Here is a 27,017-nt window from a genome sequence, read left to right as displayed (position 1 = left end):
ATGCTCTGTCTCTCTCTGTCTCTCAAAAATAAATAAATGTTAAAAAAAAATTTAAAAAAGCATACATTACTTATGTTCATATTTCATTGGCTAGAACTTATTTCTACCTGTTGGTTCTACTTAAGTGCAAGGGAGGCTGGGAAATGTCCAGCTTAGCTTATGCCCAGGAAAAAGAGGTAAGCATGGGTTTTGGTGAGCACTAACATATAACGGTATTTGTCATAAACTCATTTCTGAGATTTTCTCTATTCTGGACCCATTTTATGCCATAAACCTCTTTGGCAGTCTAGTGAAGCCCAGGGACTCAGTTTCAGAATGTTTTAAATGCATAACATTGTGTGTGTGTGTGTGTGTGTGTGTGTGTGTGTGTGTGTGTGTGTAATTATAAAGGAATCCAATTATAAGAAAGATCATTATAAATTATTAACAGTTTGGACAGAGCAGTATATGTACTTCTTTATTAATGAATTAAATAATAAGTTTTAGTGGCGGATATGTTGACTACTGTGGTTTTGAAGTAATGATGATTATAAATGGTATTTCAAATACCTGCAGTGACTATAATTAAATATGTAAATATATTTGATTCATTTTGGTGGCAAAAGTCACCAATACTGCTAATAGTATCAGGTTTATAGCCTACATTCACAATTGAGTGATATGGCAAATTTCGAGTAGCAGTCAGTGGAAAGTAAAGACATGATTTTTCCCCATCCAAGTAAATAAGTTGTCCTCTTGATTTGCCTAGAATTTTATCCATGGACCCAAGAACTTCTGCTATACACTTTATTTCTAGCTTGGATGAAGAGAATCAAAGAGTTTTTATGAGGAATTACTATATACTTTATGAAAATATACTTTATGAAAATACACTTTATGAAAATATACTTTATGAAAATATCAGCTTATTGAGTATCATAATATTTGTATATGGTCAATTTGTATCATGTATACTTAGCTAACATATAGTGCAATATCGGTTTAGGAGTAGAATTCAGTGATTCATCACTTACACACAACACCCAGTGCTCATCACAACTAGTGCCCTCCTTAATACCTATCTCTCATTTTTAACCCATACCCCACCCACTCCCTAACATCAACCCTCAGTTTGTTCTCTATCATTAAGAGTCTTTTGTGGTTTGTTTCCCTCTCTCCTCTTTCCTCTGCTTCTGTTTTTTTTTAATGTTTATTTTTGAGAGAGTGCAAGCAGGGGAGGGGCAGAGAGAGGGGGACAGAGGATCCAAAGTGGGCTCTGTGCTGACAACAGTGAACCTGAAGTGGGGCTTGAACTCACGAACTGAGATCATGATCTGAGTCAAAGTTGGTCGCTCAACCAACTGAACCACTCATGTGCCCCTCATCTGTTTTGTTTCTTAAATTCCACATGAGTGAAATCATATGGTATTTGTCTTTCTCGCCTGACTCACCTCGGTTAACATATTACCTTTTAGCTCTATCCACGTTGTTGTGACTGGCAAGATTTCATTATTTTTGATGGCTGAGTAATATTCCACATGTGTACCACATCTTCTTTATTCATTCATCAGTCGATGGATATTAGGGCTCTCTCCACACTTTGACTATTGTTGATAATGCTGCTATAGACATTGGGGTGCATTAATCCTTTGAATCTGTATTTTTGTATCCTTTGGGCAAATACCTAATAGTGCAATTGCTGGATTCTAGGGTAGTTCTATTTTTAGTTTTTTGGGGAACCTCCATACTGTTCTCCATAGTGGCTGCACCGCTTTGCATTTCCACCGACAGTGCAATAGAGTTCCCCTTTCTCCACATCATTACCAACACCTGTTGTTTCTTGTGGTGTTAATTTTAGCTATTCTGACAGGTGTAAGGTGGTATCTCATTGAGTTTTGATTTACATTTCCTTGATGATGAGTGAGGTGGAGCATCTTTTCATGTGTCTGTTTGCCATCTGGATGTCATCTTTGGAAAAGTGTCTGTTCATGTCTTTTGCCCATTTCATAACTGGGTTATTTATTTTTTGGGTGTTAAGTTTCATAAGTTCCTTATAGTATTTTGGATACTAACACCGTATCAGATTTGTCGTTTGCAAATATCTTCTCCAGTCAGTAGTCTGCCTTTTAAGTTTCATTGGTTGTTTCCTTTGCTTTTTATCTTGATGAAGTCCTAATAGTCCTAATAGTTGTTTGATTTTGTTTCCCTTGCCTTTGGAGATGTGTATAGTAAGAAGTTGCTCAGGCTGAGGTCAAAGAGGTTGCTGCCTTTGTTCTCCTCTAGGATTTTGATGGTTTTCCTGACTCACATTTAGGTCTTTGATTCATTGTGAACTTATTTTTGTGTATGGTGTAAGAAAGTGGTCCAGGTTCATTCTTCGGCATGTTGCTGTCCAGTTTTCCAACACCATTTGTTGAAGAGGCTTTTTTCTATTGGATATTCTTTCCTGCTTTTTTGAAGATTAGTTGACTGTATAGTTGTGGGACTGTTTCTGGGTTTTCTATTCTGCTCCATTGATCTATGTCTTTTTTTTTTTTTTTTTTTTTTTTTGGTGCCAGTACCCTACTGTCTTGATGACTATAGCTTTGTAATATAGCTTGAAATCTGGGATCATGTTGCCTCCAGTTTTGTTTTTCTTTTCCAGGATTGTTTTGGTTATTCAGGGTCTTTTGTGGTTCCATACACATTTTATGACTGTTTGTTTAGCTCTGTGAAAAATGCTGGTGGTATTCTGATAGAGATTGCATTAAATGTGTAGATTGCTTTGGGTAGTATAGACATTTTAACAATGTTTGTTCTTCAAGTCAATGAGCATGGAATGCTTTTCTATTTCCTTGTGTTCTCTTCAGTTTCTTTCATAAGGGTTCTCTAGTTTTCAGAGTACAGATCTTTTACCTCTATCATTAGGTTTAGGTATCTAGGTATTTTATTGTTTTTGGTACAGTTGCAAACAGGATCAATTCCTTGATTTCTTTTTCTGCTGCTTCATTGTTAGTGTATAGAAATACAACAGATTTCTGTGCATTGATTTTATATTCTGCGACTTTGTTGAATTCATGTATCGGTTCTAGCAATTTTTTGGTGGAGTCTTTTGGGTTTTCTGTATAGAGTATCATGTCATCTGCAAACACTGAGGGTTTGACTTCTTCCTTGCCGATTTGGATGCCTTTTATTTTCTTTTGTTGTCTGATTGCTGAGGCTAAGACTTCCAGTAGTATGTTAAATAGTAATGGTGAGAATGTACATCCTTGTCTTGTTTCTGACCACAGAGGAATGGCTCTCAGGTTTTCCTCATTGAGGATGCTATTTGTTGTGGGTCTTTCGTATATGACCTTTATGATGTCGAGGTATGTTCCATTTATCCCCACTTTGTTACAGGTTTTTATTAAGAATGGATGGTGTAATTTGTCAAATGCTTTTTCAGCATCTATTGATTGACAAGATCACGTGGCTCTTTTCCTTTCTTTATTAATGCAGTGTATCACGTTGATTGATTAGTGAATATTGAACCAGCCCTGCAGCCCAGGAATAAGTCTCACTTGATCATGGTGAATAATTCTTCTAATGTCTTGTTGAATTCTATTTGCTAGCATTTTATTGAGTTTTTTTGTATCTATGTTCATTGGGGATATTGGCCTATGATTCTCCTTTTTAGTGGGGTCTTGATTTTGGAATCAAGGTAATGCTGGCTTCATAACCATTTCCTTGATTACTATTTTTTGGAACAGTTTGAGAAGAATAAACCAAATTCATTTTGAACCAGCCCTTCGTTTTCATTGATCTGTTCTACTGATTTTTTGTTTCTTTGTTTCTGTATCATTTATTTCTGCTCCAGCCTTTATTATTTCTATTTTTTGGCCGGATTTAGGCTTTCTTTGCTGTTTCTTTTCTAGCTCCTTTAGGTATAAGGTTAGGTTGTGTAATTAGATCCTTTTTTACTTCTTGAGGTAGGCCTGAATTGCAATATACTTCCCTCTTAGGGCTACCTCTGCTGCATCCCAAAGGGTTTTCACTGTTTTTTCATTTTCATTTGCTTCCATGTATTTTTTTTTAAATTTGTTCTTTAACTTCCTGGTTAACCCATTCATTCTTTAGTAGGATGTTCTTTAACCTTCAAGTATTTGTGGTCTTTCCAAATTTTTTCTTGTGGTTGACTTTAAGTTTCATAGCACTGTGGTCTGAAAATATGCATGGTATGATCTCAGTCTTTTTGTACTTGTTGAGGGCTGACTTGTGACCCAGTATGTGACCTCTTCTGAAGAATGTTCCATGTGCACTGGAAAAGAATGTGTATTCGGCTGCTTTAGGATGGAATGTTCTGAATACATCTGTTAAGTCCATCTGGTCCAGTGTGTCATTCAAAGTCATTGTTTCCTTGTTGATTTTCTGATTAGATGATCTGCCCATTGCTGTAAGTGGGGTGTTAAAGTACCCTACTATTATTGTATTGTTATCAATGAGTTTCTTTATGTTTGTTATTTATTGTTTTACATATTTAGGGGCAAGTTGGGGGCATATATATTTACAATTGTTAGACCTTCTTGGATAGACCTCTTTATTGTGATATGGTACCCTTTTTCATCTCTTGTTACAGTCTTTGGTTTAAAATCTAGTTTTTCTGGTATAAGTATGGCTACTCCAGATTTCTTTTGACATCCATTAGCATTGATCGATGGTTCTCCATTCCCTTATTTTCAATCTTCAGGTGTATTTAAGGCTAAAATGAGTCTCTTGTGGGCAGCATATAAATGGATCTTGGTTTTTTATCCATTCTGATACCCTATATCTTTTGATTGGAGCATTTAGTCCATATACATTCAGAGTGATTATTGATGGATACGAATTTAGTGCCATTGTGTTACCTGTAGAATTGTGTTTCTGGTGTTGTTCTCTGGTCTTTTCTAGTCTTTGTTGCTTTGGTCTTTTTTTTTTTTTCCTTCCCTTCATAAAGAGTCCCCCTTAAAATTTCTTGCAGGGCTGTTGTAGTGGTCACAAACTCCTTTAGTTTTTATTTGTCTGGGAAAGTCTTTATCTCTCCTTCTATTCTGAATGATAGCCTCCCTGGGTAAATAATTCTTGGCTGCATATTTTTCCATTCAGCACATAGAATATTTCCTACCACTCCTTTCTGGCTTGCCATGTTTCTGTGACAGATCTGCTGTGAATCTGATATGTCTTTTCCTTGTAGGTTAAGGACTTTTTTCCCTTGCTGCTCTCAGGATTCTTTCCTTGTCAGCGTATTTTGTGAATTTGACTATGATATGCCTTGATGATGATCTGCTTTTGTTGAATTTAATGAGGGTTCTCTGTGCTTCTTGGATTTTTATGTGTGTGTCCTTCCCCAGATTTGGGAAGTTTTCAGCTATAATTTGTTTGAATAAACCTTCTGCCCCCCTTTCTCTTTTAATCCTCTGGGACTCCTATAATACGAATGTTACTATGTTTTAGTATATCACTGAGTTCTCTAAGTCTGCCTTTGGTTCCTTCGTAACCTTTGTTTCCTCTTCATTTCAGCTTCATTATTTTCCATAATTTTATCTTCTATATCACTGATTTGCTCCTCTGCATCATCCACCCTCATTTTTACGGCCTCCATTTGGGATTGCACCTCAGTTATATAATTTTTAATTTTGGCCTGACTAGATATTAGTTAATTTATCTCTGCAGTAAAGGATTCTCTAGTGTCTTCTATGCTTTTTTCAAGCCCAGTCAATATCCTTACAATTTTTGTTTTAAATTCTAGTTCAGACAGCTTACTTAAATCTGCACTGATTAAATTTCTGGCTGTCATTTCTTCCTGTTCTTTCTTTTGGGGTGAATCCCTCTGTCTTGTTATTTTGGAGAGAAAGAATAAGAAAAATAGAATAAAACCAAATAAAAATTTAAAAATCAAAGAAAAAAATTTTAAAAATGAAATATGTATCAGAAGTTAGATCCTAGATATGTTTTGGGGTGCTTGTTATGAGAAGCTTGACAGAAAAGAGGTAGAAATAAAGAAAGAAAATAAAATAAAATAAAAAGAAAATTAAAAAATTAAAAAAATTGCTCTTTCTGTATCAAACAAGCAAACAAACAAAAATAAAGATAAAAACAAAAAAACTCAAAAAGAAACAAACAAAAAACCCAAAGGATGCTAGATCCTATTTCCCCTAGAACTGAAGCTTTGCAGCACTCTATCATCAATACACTTGGTATGCGTGAGGGGTTTGTGCTGGTCTTCAGAGAGAGGGGTCTGCTGCTCTGATTATTATGTGCACTCGCTCTTTTGGAGGGTGCAAGGGGGTGGGGCTTGGTGTAGCAGCTCCCTTCTCCACTAGGTGACGCTGTTTAGCCCACTGAGGTGCATCAAGCTAGGGGGTAGGAGAGAAAACGGCTTCACCCAGTTCTCTGGTCTTGGGAGTGGGAAATGGGTGGCCACCCCTGTTAGGTAAGCCCTCAGAGCTGGGAAAACAGTGACTTCACCTCTGTTTCTGGTTTCAGTCAGATCCCTGCCTTCATCCTGTGTCCGAGCTTTCCACTTGCCAGATGGTGCAGGACTCCTGTGTTTTAACTCAGGCACAGCTGTGTGTCAAAACCCCACACTTTAGAGACCCCCATGGCATGGACCCACACTGATCTTCTGGGGGAGGGTCTCTGCATTGTGTTGGGTGTTGGCTTGTTGCAGAAGACGGCTGCGCGACCATGCAGTGGTTTGGATTTTATGATAAATTGCACCACACAGCTGGCACTAGGGATTGCTGCCCTCAGCTGGTGTGTTTGTACCTGTACTGGTGAATGGGACAGTTGGATGTCGGCTGCAGGGTCCTTTGCCGGTGGAGAGGCTGTATCACCTCTACCAAATGTACTCAAAGCAGGGCAACCGCTTCTCCCTGTGTGACTCTGGGGATACAGAACACTGCTCAGCTCCCCTGGGGGTGAAACAGGCAATGTCACAGACCTCCCAAGTGTTGGAATCTGCACTCCGCTGTTTATAGAAAACTGGTGATATTGTAACCCTCTCCTTTTTTCCTTGTCAAAGGTTTTGGGGAATAGTTTTCTCGTGCAGTACCTCCCCTGAGTGTGTTTTGCTCTTCCCACCACCTCCATGCTTTTTCTCTCTTTGTTCCCTGTCACTGTCCCCACCATGGTCAGGGCTCCCTCCTCTGGCTGCTCTTTTCTCCCACAAACTCTGTGCAGTTTCTGTCTTCCATGGGTCTTTCTTCTGGTTTGTAGATACGCAGTTTTGTTCTCTAAGACCACCAATAGATTTCTTGGCTGTTAAGAATGATTTGATATTTATCTATCTGTGTTCGAGGGAGGGGGCAAGCTTCTTACCTCCCGCCCCTTAAAAGAAATTCTATTTAAAAATTTTTAATGTTTATTTTATTTTTGAGAGAGAGAGAGAGAGAAGAGAGGGAGAGAGAGAGAGAAGAGAGGGAGAGAGGGAGAGAGAGAGAGAGAGCACAGGTGCGGGAGGGGCAGAGACAGGGAGACATAGAATCCGAAGCAGGCTCCAGGGTCCGTGCTGTCATCAGAGAGAGCCCGATGTGGGGCTTGAACTCACAAACCATGAGATCACAACCTGAGCCAAAGTCGGGTGCCCAACTGACTGTGCCACCCAGGTGCCCCGAAAACAATTCTATTTAAATGCTCAGTGATTCAATGTGTTAAGTTTCCATTTGTTCAGTTGCTTCATCAGTAAACTAGATGGTAGTTTGATCTTATCCAACAATAATTCTCACCTGAAAATGTTAACTTTTTCAATTTCTTCTTCACTTATCTAAATTGTTTACAGACCTTTTTTTTTGTTTTAATCAACCTGCATATATTTCTGAGCACTTCCTTGGTGCTTAGTCCTGGGAATATATGTAGAACACTATCTCTGAATGCATTACTACCCTATATATAATCTGTGCTTCGTAGCAGAATGTTAAGGGCACTGGTGTTGAGTTGGAATTGGATAGACCTGAATTATGATCTGGGCTTTTCTAAGAAATTGCAAGTTTTTGCCTTATGTAGATTACTTAGCCCTGATAAGCCTCAGTTTGCTTGCTTAAGAAAGGCATATAATAGGCTTATCACCTAAGTGGTGTTAGTAAATTATTACTGTTAATGTGTCCTCCTTTTTTATGCCAGTCTACACAACTAAACTGGGTTAGTTAGAATACTCAGCCTTCAAGGGAAAGAGCTAACCATCTAAAAGCATAACAGAAGAGTATACACTGGGGTTTTTTGTTTGCAGGCAACAGAATCTGATGTAAACCAAAAGAGAATTTATTATAAATACATGATTAAACTCACAGGCAAGACTGAATGATTGGAACAGATTAAACCAGGCAGCTTCAGAAGGTCTTTGGCATAGTCACTAGACTGATGAATTCCTACTGATTTTTTTTTTCAGGCTTTACATCCCTCAATTTAATATTCATTGTCCAAGCAGAGAAACTTTACTTGGTTGAGCCTTGGCCATGTGTCTACCTATTAACCGTATAGGTCATTAAGAGGCAAAATCTAGAGTGGGCTGTGGAGCATTCTGTATCAAGACTGCATCTCTTGAGAAGTTGTTACCCAAAAGGTGCTGATAAATTGGGGTGGTCTAAAAATGGCAGACATTCACTGCTGAGAGACTTCCAAGTGTTTATCACCTACTGGTTAAAGTGTATCCAGGCAAGATCAAGTGAGTAGACAAAAATGGACTTTATACTGACACCATCAAGTCCTGTTAACATCTGTAAAAAACCTGCTGTTTTAAAACATTTTTTATTTTATTAATAAAATAGTATTTTTCAGAGTATTTAGGACAAGCAAATCTAATAAACGTACAATCCTATAATTCCAGGAAAACCATTAGGGTGATTGCCCAGTGATGACTCCATGTTGTTTATATGTTTGTAGTCATAACTGTGACCTAATTATGTGTGAATTGCTGCTGCAATGTCTAGGAAAGGATATAGTAATAATAATGATGATAATTTTTTGACTTACTGTATTATTTGTACTGTTGTGAGTACCTAATATAGATTATCTCATTTAAGCACCATCAAACTCCATGAGAGAGCTATTATTATATGTATTTGACAGATGAAGAAATGGAGACACAGAGAAGTAATTTGCATACCTACTCAATGACACAGCTTATATTCAAACCCAGATAGTTTGACTCACTAGGGAGTAAGTGCTCTGAATTCTCTGGAGAAAAGAACTCTCCCCTAATGATTAAGGGTGATTGGTCTCTCAGCCGTGCCTCATGTGTGGCAGTCAGTAGTGCACACCTGTGGTGTGATTTATTTTCTTGTTTACATCTGATTAATAACATACTTTTGTTTTCAAGAATATCTTTTATTCACGCAAGTGAAATACATAATAATCATAGCAACACTTACGTATTACTATATGCCAGATGCTCTTTTTTTTAAATATATGAAATTTATTGTCAAATTGGTTTCCATACAACACCAAGTGCTCATCCCAAAAGGTGCCCTCCTCAATACCCATCACCCACTCTCCCCTCCCTTCCACCCCCCATCAACCCTCAGTTTGTTCTCAGTTTTTAACAGTCTCTTATGCTTTGGCTCTCTCCCACTCTAACCTTTTTTTTTTTTTTCTTCCCCTCCCCCATGGGTTTCTGTTAAGTTTCTCAGGATCCACATAAGAGTGAAAACATATGGTATCTGTCTTTCTCTGTATGGCTTATTGCACTTAGCATCACACTCTCCAGTTCCATCCACGTTGCTACAAAGGGCCATATTTCATTCTTTCTCATTGCCACGTAGTACTCCATTGTGTATATAAACCACAATTTCTTTATCCATTCATCAGTGGATGGACATTTAGGCTGTTTCCACAATTTGGCTATTGTTGAGAGTGCTGCTGTAAACATTGCGGTACAAGTGCCCCTATGCATCAGTACTGCTGTATCCCTTGGGTAAATTCCTAGCAGTACTACTGCTGGGTCATAGGGTAGGTCTATTTTTAATTTTTAGAGGAACCTCCACACTGTTTTCCAGAGCGGCTGCACCAGTTTGCATTCCCACCAACAGTGCAAGAGGGTTCCCATTTCTCCACATCCTCTCCAGCATCTATAGTCTCCTGGTTTGTTCATTTTGGCCACTCTGACTGCCAGATGCTCTTCTAAGCACATATGTTAATTCATTTGTTCTTCTCAACAGCCCTATGAAATAAATTCTAGTTTTCATTACTATTTTACAGATGAAGAAATGGCTAAGTAACTCTAGAAAATCACACAACTAGGAAGTGACAGAGACAGTATTTGAACACAGAGAGTCTGGCTGGTGTCTGTGTACTGTATACTGTAGTGCTTATAAAGAGTTATTTAAAAATAGTGCAAGTGTATTTGGCTATAATAGAAATCACATGGTGGTGCTCAGATCTTTGAAATAATGTGAAGGTGTAAAGAAAATTATGATTAAGGAAGGATGCTTTAAACTTTTTTTAAAATTTTTATTATCACAAATAATATGATACCTTAAATACCCTCATACTTGTTAGAATTTCTCTAGAGTAGATACAGGGATGCAGGTTTATTGGATTATTGCTGTCTGGAATGACTGCACCAACGTCCAACATGTTGGTTTTTTTTTTTTTAATTAAAGTTTACTTATTTATTTTGGGAGAGACAGAGAAAGTGTGAGTGGGGGAGGGGCAAAGAGAGAGGGGGAGAGAGAGAGATAATCCCAAGTAGGCTCTGTATGGTCAGTGAAGAGCCTGAGGTGGGACTTGAACTCACGAAATCATGAGATCATGACCTGAGCCCAAATCAAGAATCTGATGTTTAACCAATGGAGCCACCCAGGCACCCCTGCACCTACATGTTTTTTCTTAAACTTTTTTTGAGGGCATCTCATTAAGGGAGTTTAATGGTGCTTTTTTCCCAAGTGTTTTTAGAATTTGTAGGCCAGCAAGAAGTATTGGTAATAATACAGGTTAAACAAAATTTGGTTGCTTATTACTCATAGAAACATAAGAGAAGGAGGATCTACATTCTTACCAAAGAAATATACTCACCCTCTATGACAGAAGTTAGTGTATTAGCAAGTACTTTGTTAATTCTACCAGTGCACTCATTTCTGAACCAGAAAGAATGCAGCGGATCTGGAGGTTAGTGCCACCTTGTGGTGAGACTAAGCTCTGACTCCTAGAGGTTCTCAATCTTCAAAGCACAGAAAAATTACCGAGGAGCTTGTTAAAAACAGAAATTCTTTGTGCACTTGAAACTAATGTAAGGTTGTGTGTCAGCTATACGTCAATAAAAATAAAAATAAAAGAGAAGGAGAATGACCAAAAAAAAAAAAAAACCCAAACCAAAAACTGATGCTCTTGGCCTCATCCCTACAGAGTCTAATTCAGAAAGAAGAAAGGAGAGAGGAGAGGGAGCATGTGCGTGTGTTCCTGTGTGTGCGGGGGTGGGGGTTGGGGGGAAGATGCCTATGAACTTGCATATTTAAAAGGTAGCCTGCGTGATTGTTGGTTCTGTTTGCTCCTAATTCTGATCTAGAAGGCATTTTAGTGATTGGCCCAGCTCCCTCTTTGTAATCCTCCTCTCTCCTAGCTGCTGTAGTATCTCTTGGATTATGTGGGAACTGTAGCGATCTTCTGGGACTATTTTGGACACAAGAGGACCCAGCTGAGCTTGCACACAGAGAAGGGATGGGAACAGGCTAATGTGTTTTGCCAACTCCATTTGCATCTTCTCCTTATTGATTTTTGATGACCTCAGTGCTTCTTTTGACTCTCTGGGTCACACCCTACTTTTGTCTTTTTTCTCCTTGTTCATGTCCTTCAGTTTGGTATTCGGGGTCTCCATAATCAGACCTCAGATCTTCTCACATGTCTCTCACCAGGAATCCCCCACAATTAATCTTTCATACTGCTTCTTCTCCTGAAATTCTTACCCTCCATCTTTTATGCTTTTTTTTTTAATTTTTTTCAACGTTTGTTTATTTTTTGGGGGGACAGAGAGAGACAGAGCATGAACGGGGGAGGGGCAGAGAGAGAGGGAGACACAGAATCGGAAACAGGCTCCAGGCTCTGAGCCATCAGCCCAGAGCCCGACGCAGGGCTCGAACTCACGGACCGCGAGATCGTGACCTGGCTGAAGTCGGACGCTTAACCGACTGCGCCACCCAGGCGCCCCATATTTTATGCTTTTACTGCAGTCTTTAAGTAGTTTTTATAAATCTTTTAAAAATCAGAAGACCTACAACCCTCCTTGAAGCATTTAGCACCCCCTACACTCTGGTCTCCCACCTTACTTTGTGCATAGCTTACTTATATGGTCCTCCTGGTACATCATGAAATAGTGTTTCCTGTTGCTGCATAAATATGTTATCTATCCATCCATCCATCATTTTACTTATTCATTCATTCCTTATGTTGTTTTCCTTGCCTGGAATGTAAATTCTATTCATTCTTCAGATGCCACCCACATAACTAAGCCAAATATAGACTATCTTCAGCTTCATTCATTGATTCCTCCTCTGAGATCTGCTAGCACTGAGTGTCCTCAGTTGCCCACTTTAACTCTTAATTATACATGCCAATGTATACACGCACTTCTGTTCTTCAGTAAATTGTAAGCTACATGAGGACAGAGACTATTTTATCTAATTCTTTGGTATTTTCCAACGTTCTATATTCCCAGATGCATAATATGGTTTAGCTAAACTTGTACTCTTTGCTTTACTGCATTGCCTCCATTTATTTTTATTTTTATTTTTTTTATATGAAATTTATTGACAAATTGGTTTCCATACAACACCAGTGCTCATCCCAAAAGGTGCCCTCCTCAATACCCATCACCCACCCTCTCCTCCCTCCCACCCCCCATCAACCCTCAGTTTGTTCTCAGTTTTTAACAGTCTCTTATGCTTTGGCTCTCTCCCACTCTAACCTTTTTTTTTTTTTTTTCCTTCCCCTCCCCCATGGGTTCCTGTTAAGTTTCTCAGGATCCACATAAGAGTGAAACCATATGGTATCTGTCTTTCTCTGTATGGCTTATTGCACTTAGCATCACACTCTCCAGTTCCATCCACGTTGCTACAAAAGGCCATATTTCATTTTTTCTCATTGCCACGTAATATTCCATTGTGTATATAAACCACAATTTCTTTATCCATTCATCAGTTGATGGACATTTAGGCTCTTTCCATAATTTGGCTATTGTTGAGAGTGCTGCTATGAACATTGGGGTACAAGTGGCCCTATGCATCAGTACTCCTGTATCCCTTGGATAAATTCCTAGCAGTGCTATTGCTGGGTCATAGGGTAGGTCTATTTTTAATTTTCTGAGGAACCTCCACACTGCTTTCCAGAGCGGCTGCACCAATTTGCATTCCCACCAACAGTGCAAGAGGGTTCCCGTTTCTCCACATCCTCTCCAGCATCTATAGTCTCCTGATTTGTTCATTTTGGCCACTCTGACTGGCGTGAGGTGATACCTGAGTGTGGTTTTGATTTGTATTTCCCTGATAAGGAGCGACGCTGAACATCTTCTCATGTGCCTGTTGGCCATCCGGATGTCTTCTTTAGAGAAGTGTCTATTCATGTTTTCTGCCCATTTCTTCACTGGGTTATTTGTTTTTCGGGTGTGGAGTTTGGTGAGCTCTTTATAGATTTTGGATACTAGCCCTTTGTCCGATATGTCATTTGCGAATATCTTTTCCCAATCTGTTGGTTGCCTTTTAGTTTTGTTGGTTGTTTCCTTTGCTGTGCAGAAGCTTTTTATCTTCACAAGGTCCCAGTAATTCACTTTTGCTTTTAATTCCCTTGCCTTTGGGGATGTGTTGAGTAAGAGATTGCTACAGCTGAGGTCAGAGATGTCTTTTCCTGCTTTCTCCTCTAAGGTTTTGATGGTTTCCTGTCTCACATTTAGGTCCTTTATCCATTTTGAGTTTATTTTTGTGAATGGTGTGAGAAAGTGGTCTAGTTTCAACCTTCTGCATATTGCTGTCCAGTACTCCCAGCACCATTTGTTAAAGAGGCTGTCTTTTTTCCATTGGATGTTCTTTCCTGCTTTGTCAAAGATGAGTTGGCCATACGTGTGTGGGTCTAGTTCTGGGGTTTCTATTCTATTCCATTGGTCTATGTGTCTGTTTTTGTGCCAATACCATGCTGTCTTGATGATGACAGCTTTGTAGTAGAGGCTAAAGTCTGGGATTGTGATGCCTCCTGCTTTGGTCTTCTTCAAAATTCCTTTGGCTATTCGGGGCCTTTTGTGGTTCCATATGAATTTTAGGATGGCTTGTTCTAGTTTCGAGAAGAATGCTGGTGCAATTTTGATTGGGATTGCATTGAATGTGTAGATAGCTTTGGGTAGTATTGACATTTTGACAATATTTATTTTTCCAATCCATGAGCAGGGAATGTCTTTCCATTTCTTTAAATCTTCTTCAATTTCCTTCATAAGCTTTCTATAGTTTTCAGCATACAGATCCTTTACATCTTTGGTTAGATTTATTCCTAGGTATTTTATGCTTCTTGGTGCAATTGTGAATGGGATCAGTTTCTTTATTTGTCTTTCTGTTGCTTCATTGTTAGTGTATAAGAATGCAACTGATTTCTGTACATTGATTTTGTATCCTGCCACTTTGCTGAATTCCTGTATCAGTTCTAGCAGACTTTTGGTGGAGTCTATCGGATTTTCCATGTATAATATCATGTCATCTGCAAAAAGCGAAAGCTTGACTTCGTCTTTGCCAATTTTGATGCCTTTGATTTCCTTTTGTTGTCTGATTGCTGATGCTAGAACTTCCAGCACTATGTTAAACAGCAGCGGTGAGAGTGGGCATCCTTGTCGTGTTCCTGATCTCAGGGAAAAAGCTCTCAGTTTTTCCCCGTTGAGGATGATGTTAGCTGTGGGCTTTTCATAAATGGCTTTTATGATCTTTAAGTATGTTCCTTCTATCCCGACTTTCTCAAGGGTTTTTATTAAGAAAGGGTGCTGGATTTTGTCAAAGGCCTTTTCTGCATCGATTGACAGGATCATATGGTTCTTCTCTTTTTTTATGTTAATGTGATGTATCACGTTGATTGATTTGCGAATGTTGAACCAGCCCTGCATCCCAGGAATGAATCCCATTTGATCATGGTGAATAATTCTTTTTATATGCCGTTGAATTCGATTTGCTAGTATCTTATTGAGAATTTTTGCATCCATATTCATCAGGGATATTGGCCTGTAGTTCTCTTTTTTTACTGGGTCTCTGTCTGGTTTAGGAATCAAAGTAATACTGGCTTCATAGAATGAGTCTGGAAGTTTTCCTTCCCTTTCTATTTCTTGGAATAGCTTGAGAAGGATAGGTATTATCTCTGCTTTAAACGTCTGGTAGAACTCCCCTGGGAAGCCATCTGGTCCTGGACTCTTATTTGTTGGGAGATTTTTGATAACCGATTCAATTTCTTCGCTGGTTATGGGTCTGTTCAAGCTTTCTATTTCCTCCTGATTGAGTTTTGGAAGAGTGTGGGTGTTCAGGAATTTGTCCATTTCTTCCAGGTTGTCCAATTTGTTGGCATATAATTTTTCATAGTATTCCCTGATAATTGTTTGTATCTCTGAGGGATTGGTTGTAATAATTCCATTTTCATTCATGATTTTATCTATTTGGGTCATCTCCCTTTTCTTTTTGAGAAGCCTGGCTAGAGGTTTGTCAATTTTGTTTATTTTTTCAAAAAACCAACTCTTGGTTTCATTGATCTGCTCTACAGTTTTTTTAGATTCTATATTGTTTATTTCTGCTCTGATCTTTATTATTTCTCTTCTTCTGCTGGGTTTAGGCTGCCTTTGCTGTTCTGCTTCTAGTTCCTTTAGGTGTGCTGTTAGATTTTCTATTTGGGATTTTTCTTGTTTCTTGAGATAGGCCTGGATTGCAATGTATTTTCCTCTCAGGACTGCCTTCGCTGCGTCCCAAAGCATCTGGATTGTTGTATTTTCATTTTCGTTTGTTTCCATATATTTTTTAATTTCTTCTCTAATTGCCTGGTTGACCCACTCATTCGTTAGTAGGATGTTCTTTAACCTCCATGCTTTTGGAGGTTTTCCAGACTTTTTTCTGTGGTTGATTTCAAGCTTCATAGCATTGTGGTCTGAAAGTATGCATGGTATAATTTCAATTCTTGTAAACTTATGAAGGGCTGTTTTGTGACCCAGTATATGATCTATCTTGGAGAATGTTCCATGTGCACTCAAGAAGAAAGAATATTCTGTTGCTTTGGGATGTAGAGTTCTAAATATATCTGTCAAGTCCATCTGATCCAATGTCTCATTCAGGGCCCTTGTTTCTTTATTGACCGTGTGTCTAGATGATGTATCCATTTCTGTAAGTGGGGTGTTAAAGTCCCCTGCAATTACCACATTCTTATCAATAAGGTTGCTTATGTTTATGAGTAATTGTTTTATATATTTGGGGGCTCCGGTATTTGGCGCATAGACATTTATAATTGTTAGCTCTTCCTGATGGATAGACCCTGTAACTATTATATAATGTCCTTCTTCATCTCTTGTTACAGCCTTTAATTTAAAGTCTAGTTTGTCTGATATAAGTATGGCTACTCCAGCTTTCTTTTGGCTTCCAGTCGCATGATAAATAGTTCTCCATCCCCTCACTCTCAATCTAAAGGTGTCCTCAGGTCTAAAATGAGTCTCTTGTAGACAGCAAATAGATGGGTCTTGTTTTTTTTATCCATTCTGATACCCTATGTCTTTTGGTTGGCGCATTTAATCCATTTACATTCAGTGTTATTATAGAAAGATACGGGTTTAGAGTCATTGTGATGTCTGTATGTTTTATGCTTGTAGTGATGTCTCTGGGACTTTGTCTCACAGGGTCCCCCTTAGGATCTCTTGTAGGGCTGGTTTAGTGGTGACAAATTCCTTCAGTTTTTGTTTGTTTGGGAAGACCTTTATCTCTCCTTCTATTCTAAGTGACAGACTTGCTGGATAAAGGATTCTCGGCTGCATATTTTTTCTGTCTAGCACCCTGAAAATCTCGTGCCAATTCTTTCTGTCCTGCCAAGTTTCAAAAGAGTGATCAGTCACGAGTCTTATAGGTCTCCCTTTATATGTGAGGGCACATTTACCCCTTGCTGCTTTCAGAATTTTTTCTTTATCCTTGTATTTTGCCAGTTTCACTATGATATGTCGTGCAGAAGATCGATTCAAGTTACGTCTGAAGGGAGTTCTCTGTGCCTCTTGGATTTCAATGCCTTTTTCCTTCCCCAGTTCAGGGAAGTTCTCAGCTATAATTTCTTCAAGTACCCCTTCAGCACCTTTCCCTCTCTCTTCCTCCTCTGGGATACCCATTATGCGTATATTATTTCTTTTTAGTGTATCACTTAGTTCTCTAATTTTCCCCTCATACTCCTGGATTTTTTTATCTCTCTTTTTCTCAGCTTCTTCTTTTTCCATAACTTTATCTTCTAGTTCACCTATTCTCTCCTCTGCCTCTTCAAGCCGAGCTGTGGTGGTTTCCATTTTGTTATGCATTTCGTTTAAAGCGTTTTTCAGCTCCTCGTGACTGTTCCTTAGTCCCTTGATCTCTGTAGCAAGAGATTCTCTGCTGTCCTGTATACTGTTTTCAAGCCCAGCGATTAATTTTATGGCTATTATTCTAAATTCGCTTTCTGCTATATTATTTAAATCCTTTTTGATCAGCTCATTAGCTGTTGTTATTTCCTGGAGATTCTTCTGAGGGGAATTCTTCCGCTTGGTCATTTTGGATAGTCCCTGGCGTGGTGAGGACCTGCAGGGCACTTCCCCTGTGCTGTGGTGTATAACTGGAGTCGGTGGGCGGGGCCGCAGTCAGACCTGATGTCTGCCCCCAGCCCACCGCTGGGGCCACAGTCAGACTGGTGTGTGCCTTCTCTTCCCCTCTCCTAGGGGCGGGATTCACTGTGGGGTGGTGTGGCCCGTCTGGGCTACTTGCACACTGCCAGGCTTGTGATGCTGGGGATCTGGCGTATTAGCTGGGGTGGGTAGGCAAGGTGCACAGGGGCAGGAGGGGCAGGCTTACATCGCTTCTCCTTAGGTGATCCACTTCAGGAGGGGCCCTGTGGCAGCGGGAGGGAGTCAGATCCGCTGCCGGAGGTTTGGCTCTGCAGAAGCACAGTGTTGGGTGTTTGCTCCTAGTGAGCAAGTTCCCTGGCAGGAACTGGTTCTCTTTGGGATTTTGGCTGGGGGATGGGCCAGGGAGATGGCACTGGCGAGCGCCTTTGTTCCCCACCAAGCTGAGCTCTGTCGTCAGGGGGCTCAGCAGCTCTCCCTCCCTTTGTCCTCCAGCCTTCCCGCTTTCCGAGCAGAGCTGTTAACTTACGACCTCCCAGACGCTAAGTCGCGCTTGCTGTGGGAACACAGTCCGTCAGGCCCCTCCGCTTTTGCAAGCCAGACTCGGGGGCTCTGCTTGGCCGGGGAGCTGCCCCTCCGCCCCGGCTCCCTCCCGCCAGTCCGTGGAGCGCGCACCGCCTCACCGCCCTTCCTACCCTCTTCCGTGGGCCTCTCGTCTGTGTTTGGCTCCAGCGACTCCGTTCTGCTAATCCTCTGGCGGTTTTCTGGGTTATTTAGGCAGGTGTAGGTGGAATCTAAGTGATCAGCAGGACGCGCGGTGAGCCCAGCGTCCTCCTAAGCCGCCATCTTGCAAAACCTCGCCTCCATTTAGTTTTAAATCTTTATGGTGTTTTATAATGATGTTTTATATTCCTGCTTTCTTACCTTCAGAGTCTGCTCTCAGAAATATAGAGTAACACTTGGCCATGTAACAGTATTCAGTGTTGCTCGTATGCCATGCTTCATGCCTGAGTGGAAAGAAATATCCTTCTTCACATGCAGTCTGACTTATATACACAAAAGTAAATCAATGTGCTCACTTGCTAGTTTTTTTTAAACTTAATTAAAAGCATTTCTTTTTTTTAAATGTTTATTTGTTTATCTTGAGAGAGGGGGTAGGGGCAGAGAGAGGGAGGGAGAGAATCCCAAGCACACTCCTCACCATCAGCGTGGAGCCCAATGCGGGGCTTGATCCCATGAACCGTGAGATCATGACCTGAAATGAAATCAGGAGTCAGATGCTTAACTGACTGAGCCACCCACTTGCCCCTAAAAGCCTTTCTTAACATAGAGTAACTCTGGGCCCTGAGACCCTGAGGTGCTTGACAGAATACACAACGTTGCAGGTTGAGCCTCCTTCTACATATATACTCCCTTTGGGAATGTAAATGACCTCCTTGAGCTTGGTGACTTTTGGAGCCCTTTGTGTAACTAGCCCCAGAGGATCACCAAACTAACTCAATACAAATCTGGATTTGTTTGGGTTTGTTTTCTGCCACAGGGATTCAGAGCAAGCCCTCGGCATCTTAGAAGACGCGCTGCTGCGGCCGCAGCTGCTCGCCTGGAAGAGGCCAAACCTGTGGTGGAAGTTCACCATCAGAGTGAGCAAGAAATTTCAGTGAGGAAACGAAGAATCAAGAAAAATAGCCGAGTCCAGCCAGAATTCTATCACTCCGTTCAAGGTGCTTCAACCCGAAGGCCTGTAAGTAGAGAACTTTTACAAGATTATTAAATACATGGTGTGGTTGTTCTTTGAGAAAATTGCCAGATTAACTAATCAGAGTACTGTCTTGTCATCCTCAGCAAGTGCTATGAACCCATACGAATTCCAGGGAGTGTGATTTCACAGAAAGCACTGGGCCGGAGAGTTGTCGAAGAGGCCAGAGTTGATCACTGCAGATGGAGTGATTTAAAAACTGGTGGATATTGAGCCCCATTAGAGCCAGGGTCTAGATTTAGAGCAGGCACCACAGAGTCAACAGGCTGAGGGGCAATAATGACAGGGTCGGGGTTGGTGAAGAGGGGCAGCAGCCAACCTAGTATCAGTAAAGGAGAAGCAGTGCAGGGAACGGTGGAGCTCTTCTCCAGGAGGAGGCTCTTGGGCCACTCAGGCCTGTGCTGCTCTCTGCAGCCAGCCAGGGTGATGGTAAGGGTGCTAGCCTTCTCTGGTTTGGCCTTCGTTTGGGTCCACGGCAGCAGGCAGCGTTGTCCTCTTCTAACTAAGTGCTCTGCATCTCTGTTGGCTGCGGTGCTACCTTATCTGGGAAAAGCCCTCACCTGGGAGTCGGTCTCCACCTGTCGACCCCATTGTTCTATGTGCGCTGATATTTTTTCTTGGTTCAGGTTCTCACACGTGGACTTTTGACCAAGGCTGTGGCAGTCAAGGATTTGGGGCTTAGAAATGCCACATGAAAACTTTGTAAAAAATATTTCATAACTGCAATAGTTTTACATTGCTTTAGCATTTAGAAGAAGTTTCCCTGTGGTTTGCTTTTATGTTAGGGGGAGCCTATTTTTGTCATTCTTTATGCCAACCTAGGGGAACCATCAAGATTTGACTTGTTAATAAGTTTTTGTACATTATTAAAGTGGAACTGCCCTTCTGTGGAGGTAACTGCATCGCGGGCACATGCGGAGATTGCTAGAAGGCCGGGAGAATGTCTGACTCAGTGAGCAGGCCAACAATGATGGCAAGAAGCTAAGTTCCTTTACAGAAGAGGTCCTGTTTGTCTTTAAACAATTGTAAAATAAGCACATATTTAGAAATGAGAGTCTTCTTTTCATGATTTAGTGAAACAAGCTAGTAGGTATATATGTGGTATCTAATATGAAGTGGTAGGAAAATTTATTCACTCTCAACAAATATAAGCTTGTTTATTTGGAAATAAGGGATGCACAGTTATTTACTTATTCAAATAAATAGTTGTTTGAATAACCAACAGTTATTTTTTTTAATGTTTATTTATTTCTGAAAGAGAGAGAGAGAGAGAGAGAGAGAGAGAGAGAGTGCGTGAGCAGGGGAGGGGCAAGAGAAGGAGACAGGATCTGAAACGGGCCCCACGCTGACAGCACAGAGCCCGGTGCATTGCAGGGCTCAAACTCATGAACCACAAGTACATGACCTGAGCCTAAGTAGGATGCTTGACCGACTGAGCCACCTGGGTGCCCTGAATAACTAACAGTTATTGAGGGCTTACTGTATAATAGGACTCACTTGACAGCCCTATCAAGTAGATGTTGTTATTATTTGCATATTATGGGCAATGAAACTGTGGCTCAAAGACGATAAATAACATGCCTACATTTACCTAGCTGTTTGCACCAGAGTCTAGGATTTGGATCTAGGCAGCCCACTTCTAGAACCCAAGCACTTACCTCTGCAGTCTGCCACCTTGCTATAGTACATGGCCTCTAGGAACGCACAGCTGAGTCCATGGCCAGCATGCAAGCAAGTAAATATGATGTGTGTCTGTGTTACGAAAATGCTATTGTGGAGTTAAGGACAAGGTACCATGGAAGCATGTTGAGCATCTTGGAGGGCCAGCAATATTTACAGAGAAGCAGACACCTGAGATGAATCCTGACAGAGGAGTTTGTATCTCTGATGAGAAGCACATGTACAAAAGCACAGAGGTGTGACAAGGTGTGGGATGCTCAGGGAACAGCTGGAGGTGGTGCTGGTGGATGAGACTGGTTGGGTCAGGCAGGGCCAGATCATCAAGGGATTGTATATTATGCTAAACAGTTGGGTTTATCTTCTGTGATGGGGATCTGTTGAAGGTAGGAAATAGGCACATTGATTCTCTTGACCAGAATACAGTGAATTCTTTGTTGCTTCTAACCTCAGATTTCAGGTTCAGGTTGGGTAAGTGAGTATCATCACAGTTTTGAAACCCTCAACCACCATTATTCTCTCATGAGCACTGTACATAACTGCCTTAGGTAATAAGACATATTCCTCTGTGACTTTTTTTTTTTAAATGTTTATTTATTTTTGAGACACAGAGAGAGAGACAGAGAGACAGAGAGACAGAGTGCAAACAGGGGAGGGGCAGAGAGAGAGGGAGACATAGAATCCAAAGCAGACTCTAGGCTCTGAGCTCTCAGCATGGAGCCTGATGTGGGACTTGAACTCACAAACCCTAAGATCTTGACCTGAGCCGAAGTCAGATGTTTAACCGACTGAGCCACCTGGGTGCCCCAGCTCTGTGACTTTGAAATTGACATCCATTTTGTCCTTGAATGCCTGTCTTCCCTCTTTGTTTGCCTGGTGAATTACAATTCACCTCTTAAGACTGACCCATGATCAAGCAACTTGTTCAGAAAAGGCTTTTCCGGTCCTTCCTATCACAGTGAGATACCTTTTGTTTTGATCCTCAGCATTTTGTACAGATCTCCTGCATAGCAATTATCTAAGTGAAAAAAGCAGGCATGGGGCACCTGGCTGGCTCAGTCAGTGGAGCATGTGACTCTTGATCTCGGGGTTGTGAGTTTGAGCCTTACATTGGGTATAGAAATTACTTAAAAATAAAAATCTTAAAAGAAAAAGTCAGCCTCTGTAGTAAGAGGGACATGGGTTCAAGTTCTTCTCTGTGTACCTGGCAGGAAACAGGTACACGTAAGATAATTTAACTGAAGAGAATTTAATGAAGGGACTGTTTACAGAGGTGTGGGCAGGGCTAAGTGCGTCACTAACCTTCCGGTGGAGTCTGCCCACCTAGTATTCCTAGCCTGAAGAGGTGGCAGATGACACTGGTCTTCCTGCATCCTGGTAAGAATTGCTGGGGCCATGAAAGAACCTTTCATAGGAACTGGGATGGAGGAGTGAAGCCACAGCCAGAATTCAGTGAGTCAGGAAGGGAGGGAGCAGGGCAAGTGTATATAGGTTATAGGTTTCCATTGACCTACCCTAACTAGAAGCAAAGGGGCTTGGATGATTCGAAGTACAGAGATCATCATCCCAAGGAGAGAGCAAGGGAGACATGGGCAGAGAGTCTGAGAGGGGTCAGGGATAGTGGAAAATAAAAACAAAAAACAAAAAGCGTATCAGGTAATCTTTGCCAGGTTGTTTAACTCTGTGAGACTCAGATTTCTTATTGTAAAGTGTAGCTACCTCAGTGAGTTGTGAGGATGAAACGAACTGACACATGGAAATACATGGTACAATGACCTGCTTAGAATAAACAAAAATTGGTAGTGTCTTCTTTTCCTTTCCTTTCCTACACCTTGTCTTATTTGGAGGCTATGTCATCTGTCTAGAATATCTCCTGGAGAATGGCATCTGAATGCATTTTAATGAATACACGAATGAGTGATATTTATATATGACATATAGCTTATGCAATATAGGAATTCAGAGAACAGAGAGCGTCCACACCCCACCTAGGGTGGTCATGGGATAACTGTTTCACAGATTGGGCTTTAAAATATTGGCAGGGCCCCTGGGTGGTTCATTCGGTTAAGTATCTGACTTTGGCTCAGGTCATGATCTCACGGTTTGTGAGTTCGAGCTCTGTGTCAGGCTCTGCGCTGACATCTCGGAGCCTAGAGCCTGCTTCAGATTCTGTGTCTCTCTCCCTTTCTCTACCCCTCCCCTACTTGTGCTTTGTCTCTCTCTCTCTCTCTCTCTCTCTCTCTCTCTCAAAAATAAATAAACATTAAACAAAATAAAATTTTGGCAGGAATTGACTAAGCAGCAGAAGTTAGGTATGATAAGTGGAATTAGTAAAAGTACTGAGAACCGTTGGACTGGATTTGGGGATTTACATGAGAGAAGTATAAGGTAGAGCTGGAAAAGAGGCTGGGGCCAGAACATTCTAGATAGCCACTGTGTTTAAACTCCATTTTTTGTGCTTGTGGAGGTCTAACTAGAAGAGGTATGATTAAAGCACAATTTTAGGAAGATTAAACATGAGTGGGGTGAATCTGTGGGGAGCAGGAGAGGGGTCAGGTAAGTACTGTAGTACTGTAGGTATAATTAGGGCCTGAACTTGGGTCTAACAGGTGATGCTATGCTGGCATCTGGTGATAACTGCTTCTGGGGAATCAGATGATGACCTTGACTCTCACTTCTTCAGAAGGAATTGGAAGGGAGAGAGATGAGAGGCAGGAAATAGCAGTGGAAGCTACTTGGTTGTTTAGGGCAAAAAAAAAAAAAATTCTGGAGAGGGTTCTTTGGGGGCAGGTAAAGCTCACCTCCCCCCTCTATCTGCAGCTCCTAGGTTAGCTTCATTTTTAAAATTTTTTTAATGTTTGTTTATTTTGAGAGAGAGTATGCACAAGCCAGGGGGGGCAGAGAGGGAGAGAGAGAATCCCAAGCAGACTCCTCACTGTCAGTGCAGAGCCCAACATGGGGCTCAAAGCCACGAACTATGAGATCATGACCTGAGCCAAAATCAAGAGTTGGACACTTAACTGTCTGAGCCACCCAGGCACCTCTCTAGGGTCGTTTTAGAGATTGGAAATTGTCAGAGTTGGTGAGGAGGCTGTTGGTATCTTATGTCACATGATTCCTGTTCAACCTTCTGGAAACTTAGGGCCTCTGCTGACATGTCCATATTTTTATTACCATATGTGGACTTGAGCTAAGGCCTTGTGCCCTCTTCTGGATTTGGTTATAGGTGCAGTCAGTAGTTCTTGCTAGAGCCACCCTATTCAACATGTGCCCAAAGCCTGTGCCTTTTCTAGCTTACACATTTGGAGAAAGTCATGGGTTGCCATCAAGTCAACTCTGATTGTGTCTTGGAGATGGAATAAAAATAAATCAGCTGTGGTGATTCAGGATTATTTCAATGACTTTATATGAAGCACTCTAGGCATTTCTAGTAGCCATCTGAATAATAAACAGCCCTAACAGTGAGAAAGCCTGAAATAGGATGTGGTGGTGAAGAATGATGTGGAAATATTGGGGTTCATAGCAAATGGTAAAGAAAGAATTCTTGAGACGTCTTTGGTGCAAAGACGTGGTTTTATTAAAGCATGGGGACAGGACCCGTGAGCAGAAAGAACTGCACTGGGGTTGTGAGGAGCAATTGATTATATACTTTCAAGTTGGGAGGGGGTTAGGGATAGCGTAAGTCTCTTAGGAATTTTGGAAGCAAGGTTTCCAGGACCTTGAGGGGGCTAGCTATTGTTAGGAAGAGGTGGGTCATTTATTACTGTCTAGTAAAACCTCAATCAAGAGACCCTTCAAATGTATATCAGTGGGCCTTATGCTTAGAGGATGATTGCTAACATATATCTTGGGGGTTTGAGATAAAGAAAGTTGCCAAAGGTATTTTTATATATTAAAGGAGACTTACAGGATCCTGGAGGTTAGGATAATATTAAGCTAAGATTGCCTTTTGCCCTTAGCAAAGTATTAACATCGAGGCACTTTAGTTCTTAAAGGAAGGTCACTCTGCCTGTCTCAAGGACTCATCAATGGGCTGTAAGTTGTAAGGAAATTTAAAAGTTGTAAGGAAAGTTTTTCTTTTGCCTTTGATTCCCACATCAAAGGAGATGGATCAGAAAATGTGACAGTACAGTTTCAGCCAACCTGCATTGGGACCAGCCCCTTGATGAAGTAGGCCACAGGCCACATGGAATGCATTATACTTTTGTATCCTTGGCTTCTCTAACCTATTTTTCTGATTCTATAATTAAAAAAATTTTTTTTAAATGTTTATTTTTGAGAGAGATGGACACAGTAAAAGCAGGGGAGGGACAGGGAGACTGGGAGACACAGAATCTGAAGCAGGCTCCAGGCTCTGAGCTGTCAGCACAGAGCCCGACGCAGGGCTCGAACTCATAAACCGAGACTACGACCTGAGCCGAAGTTGGACACCTAACCGATTGAGCCTCTAGGTGCCCCTATAATTTATACTCAAATGTGCCTATATGAATTTGTAATAGAGATCGCTAATATAAACTTAATTAATAATATATGTGCATTTTATTTCACACCTTTGGAATGTTTCTAAGAGTGAGTTAGCTAAAAATTTATCCAGATTTTTCTCTTAGTTAAATATGTCTTGGGACTTATGTTAAGACATATCACTGGAATACTTAGGAATTTTCCACCACTTTGGAGCAGGAAAGATACTTAGCACCAGATCTCCATTTGTCCTTTAGTATTTTGACATTAGAAAACTTTTGTGTTGGAATCCTAGAGTTTTAAACCTCCTTTTCATCGTGATAACACACAATAGCAAGAGCTCTCACATTTATGGCACGTTTACCATGAGTGCACACTCACTACCACGTGGGCAACAGTGGGCATTGTTCTCCTGTGTTTCCCTGTTTTTTCTCGCTTAATCTTTCCAGCTGTTCTCTGGGGTAGGTGCTCACTTTCCAGAAGGGAAAACTTATCAAGGTCACACAACCGGTAGATAACAGAAATAAGATTTAAGCCTAAACACCCTGCCTGGACAATGGAGAAATTCACATGATCATATTTTTAGTGCTAGATGTTTATCCTAAGGAACCCTCCTCATGTATTTTAATCACTTTGAGTCTCAGTTTTCCTACCTACACAGGTGGTAGAAATGGTATCAAAAACCGTAGATAAACTCCAAACCTCATTTTCGCCATGCATTTTATTGAATCTCCCTTTTTGTGGTAGGGAGTAGTAAGAGTCTTTCTGCCTCTTGCCCTCTCATAGGAACCCGTTAATGTATAACAACACTCAGCCCCAGGAGGTATTTATGTGTTTGTGTTGGGGGTGGGGTGAGGGGAAATGAAAATTTTAGAGCACTTGCAAATAATCAGGCACACTGAGTCCATTCTTGTTACATTTCGTTGCTTCTCATTTTTCGTACACTACAACAACATCGCCTCCATTTCCTTGTGACTTAAAATTTCTGAGACTTTCTCCCGGAGGAGCAAGAATATCTGATTAAAAATTGCTGGTGTTCCCAGGTCCCAGCCCAAGCTGTAGCTTGCTCCCCCTGCTGGCAAAACTTTGGCCCATGAGGCTTGCACGGCAAGTAACTGAATTATTGAGCCTGATAATATTGCAGGATTTCTTTTACCACAATACCCGGGATTCGTTGTCTCGCCACTTTGAAGAATGAAGAGGTGGACACAAAATGAGCAGCAGGGCAAAAGTTTATTAGAATATAAGATTAGGAAAGAAGAATAGTAGGAACGCTTTCTTTCAGAGAGGGGACATTCAAAAGCGAATGCCGGAGGACTCTAGGCAAGGGTCCTTGTTTTATACGGTGCTGGTGAGCCCTCCCTCTTC

The 27,017-nt window shown here is 41.0% G+C and overlaps 1 protein-coding gene across 17 annotated transcripts in view; it reads left to right on the top strand.

Moving 5' to 3' along the window:
- The window catches only part of DST (dystonin), a 503,266-nt gene that overhangs the window by 55,288 nt on the left and 420,961 nt on the right, over nucleotides 1–27,017 (top strand). For all 17 annotated transcript variants that reach the window (XM_045057678.1, XM_019830761.3, XM_019830760.3 and 14 more), the window contains exon 3: nucleotides 19,296–19,496. In XM_045057678.1, the coding sequence (XP_044913613.1) occupies nucleotides 19,296–19,496 (201 nt within the window). The remainder of the gene's footprint in view (nucleotides 1–19,295; nucleotides 19,497–27,017) is intronic.

The sequence above is a fragment of the Felis catus genome, chromosome B2 (genome assembly GCF_018350175.1).
Source record: "Felis catus isolate Fca126 chromosome B2, F.catus_Fca126_mat1.0, whole genome shotgun sequence".
NCBI classification, from domain to species: domain Eukaryota; kingdom Metazoa; phylum Chordata; class Mammalia; order Carnivora; family Felidae; genus Felis; species Felis catus.
The sequence above is the reverse complement of the archived record's forward strand: the minus strand, read 5'-3'. Positions and strand labels throughout refer to the sequence as shown.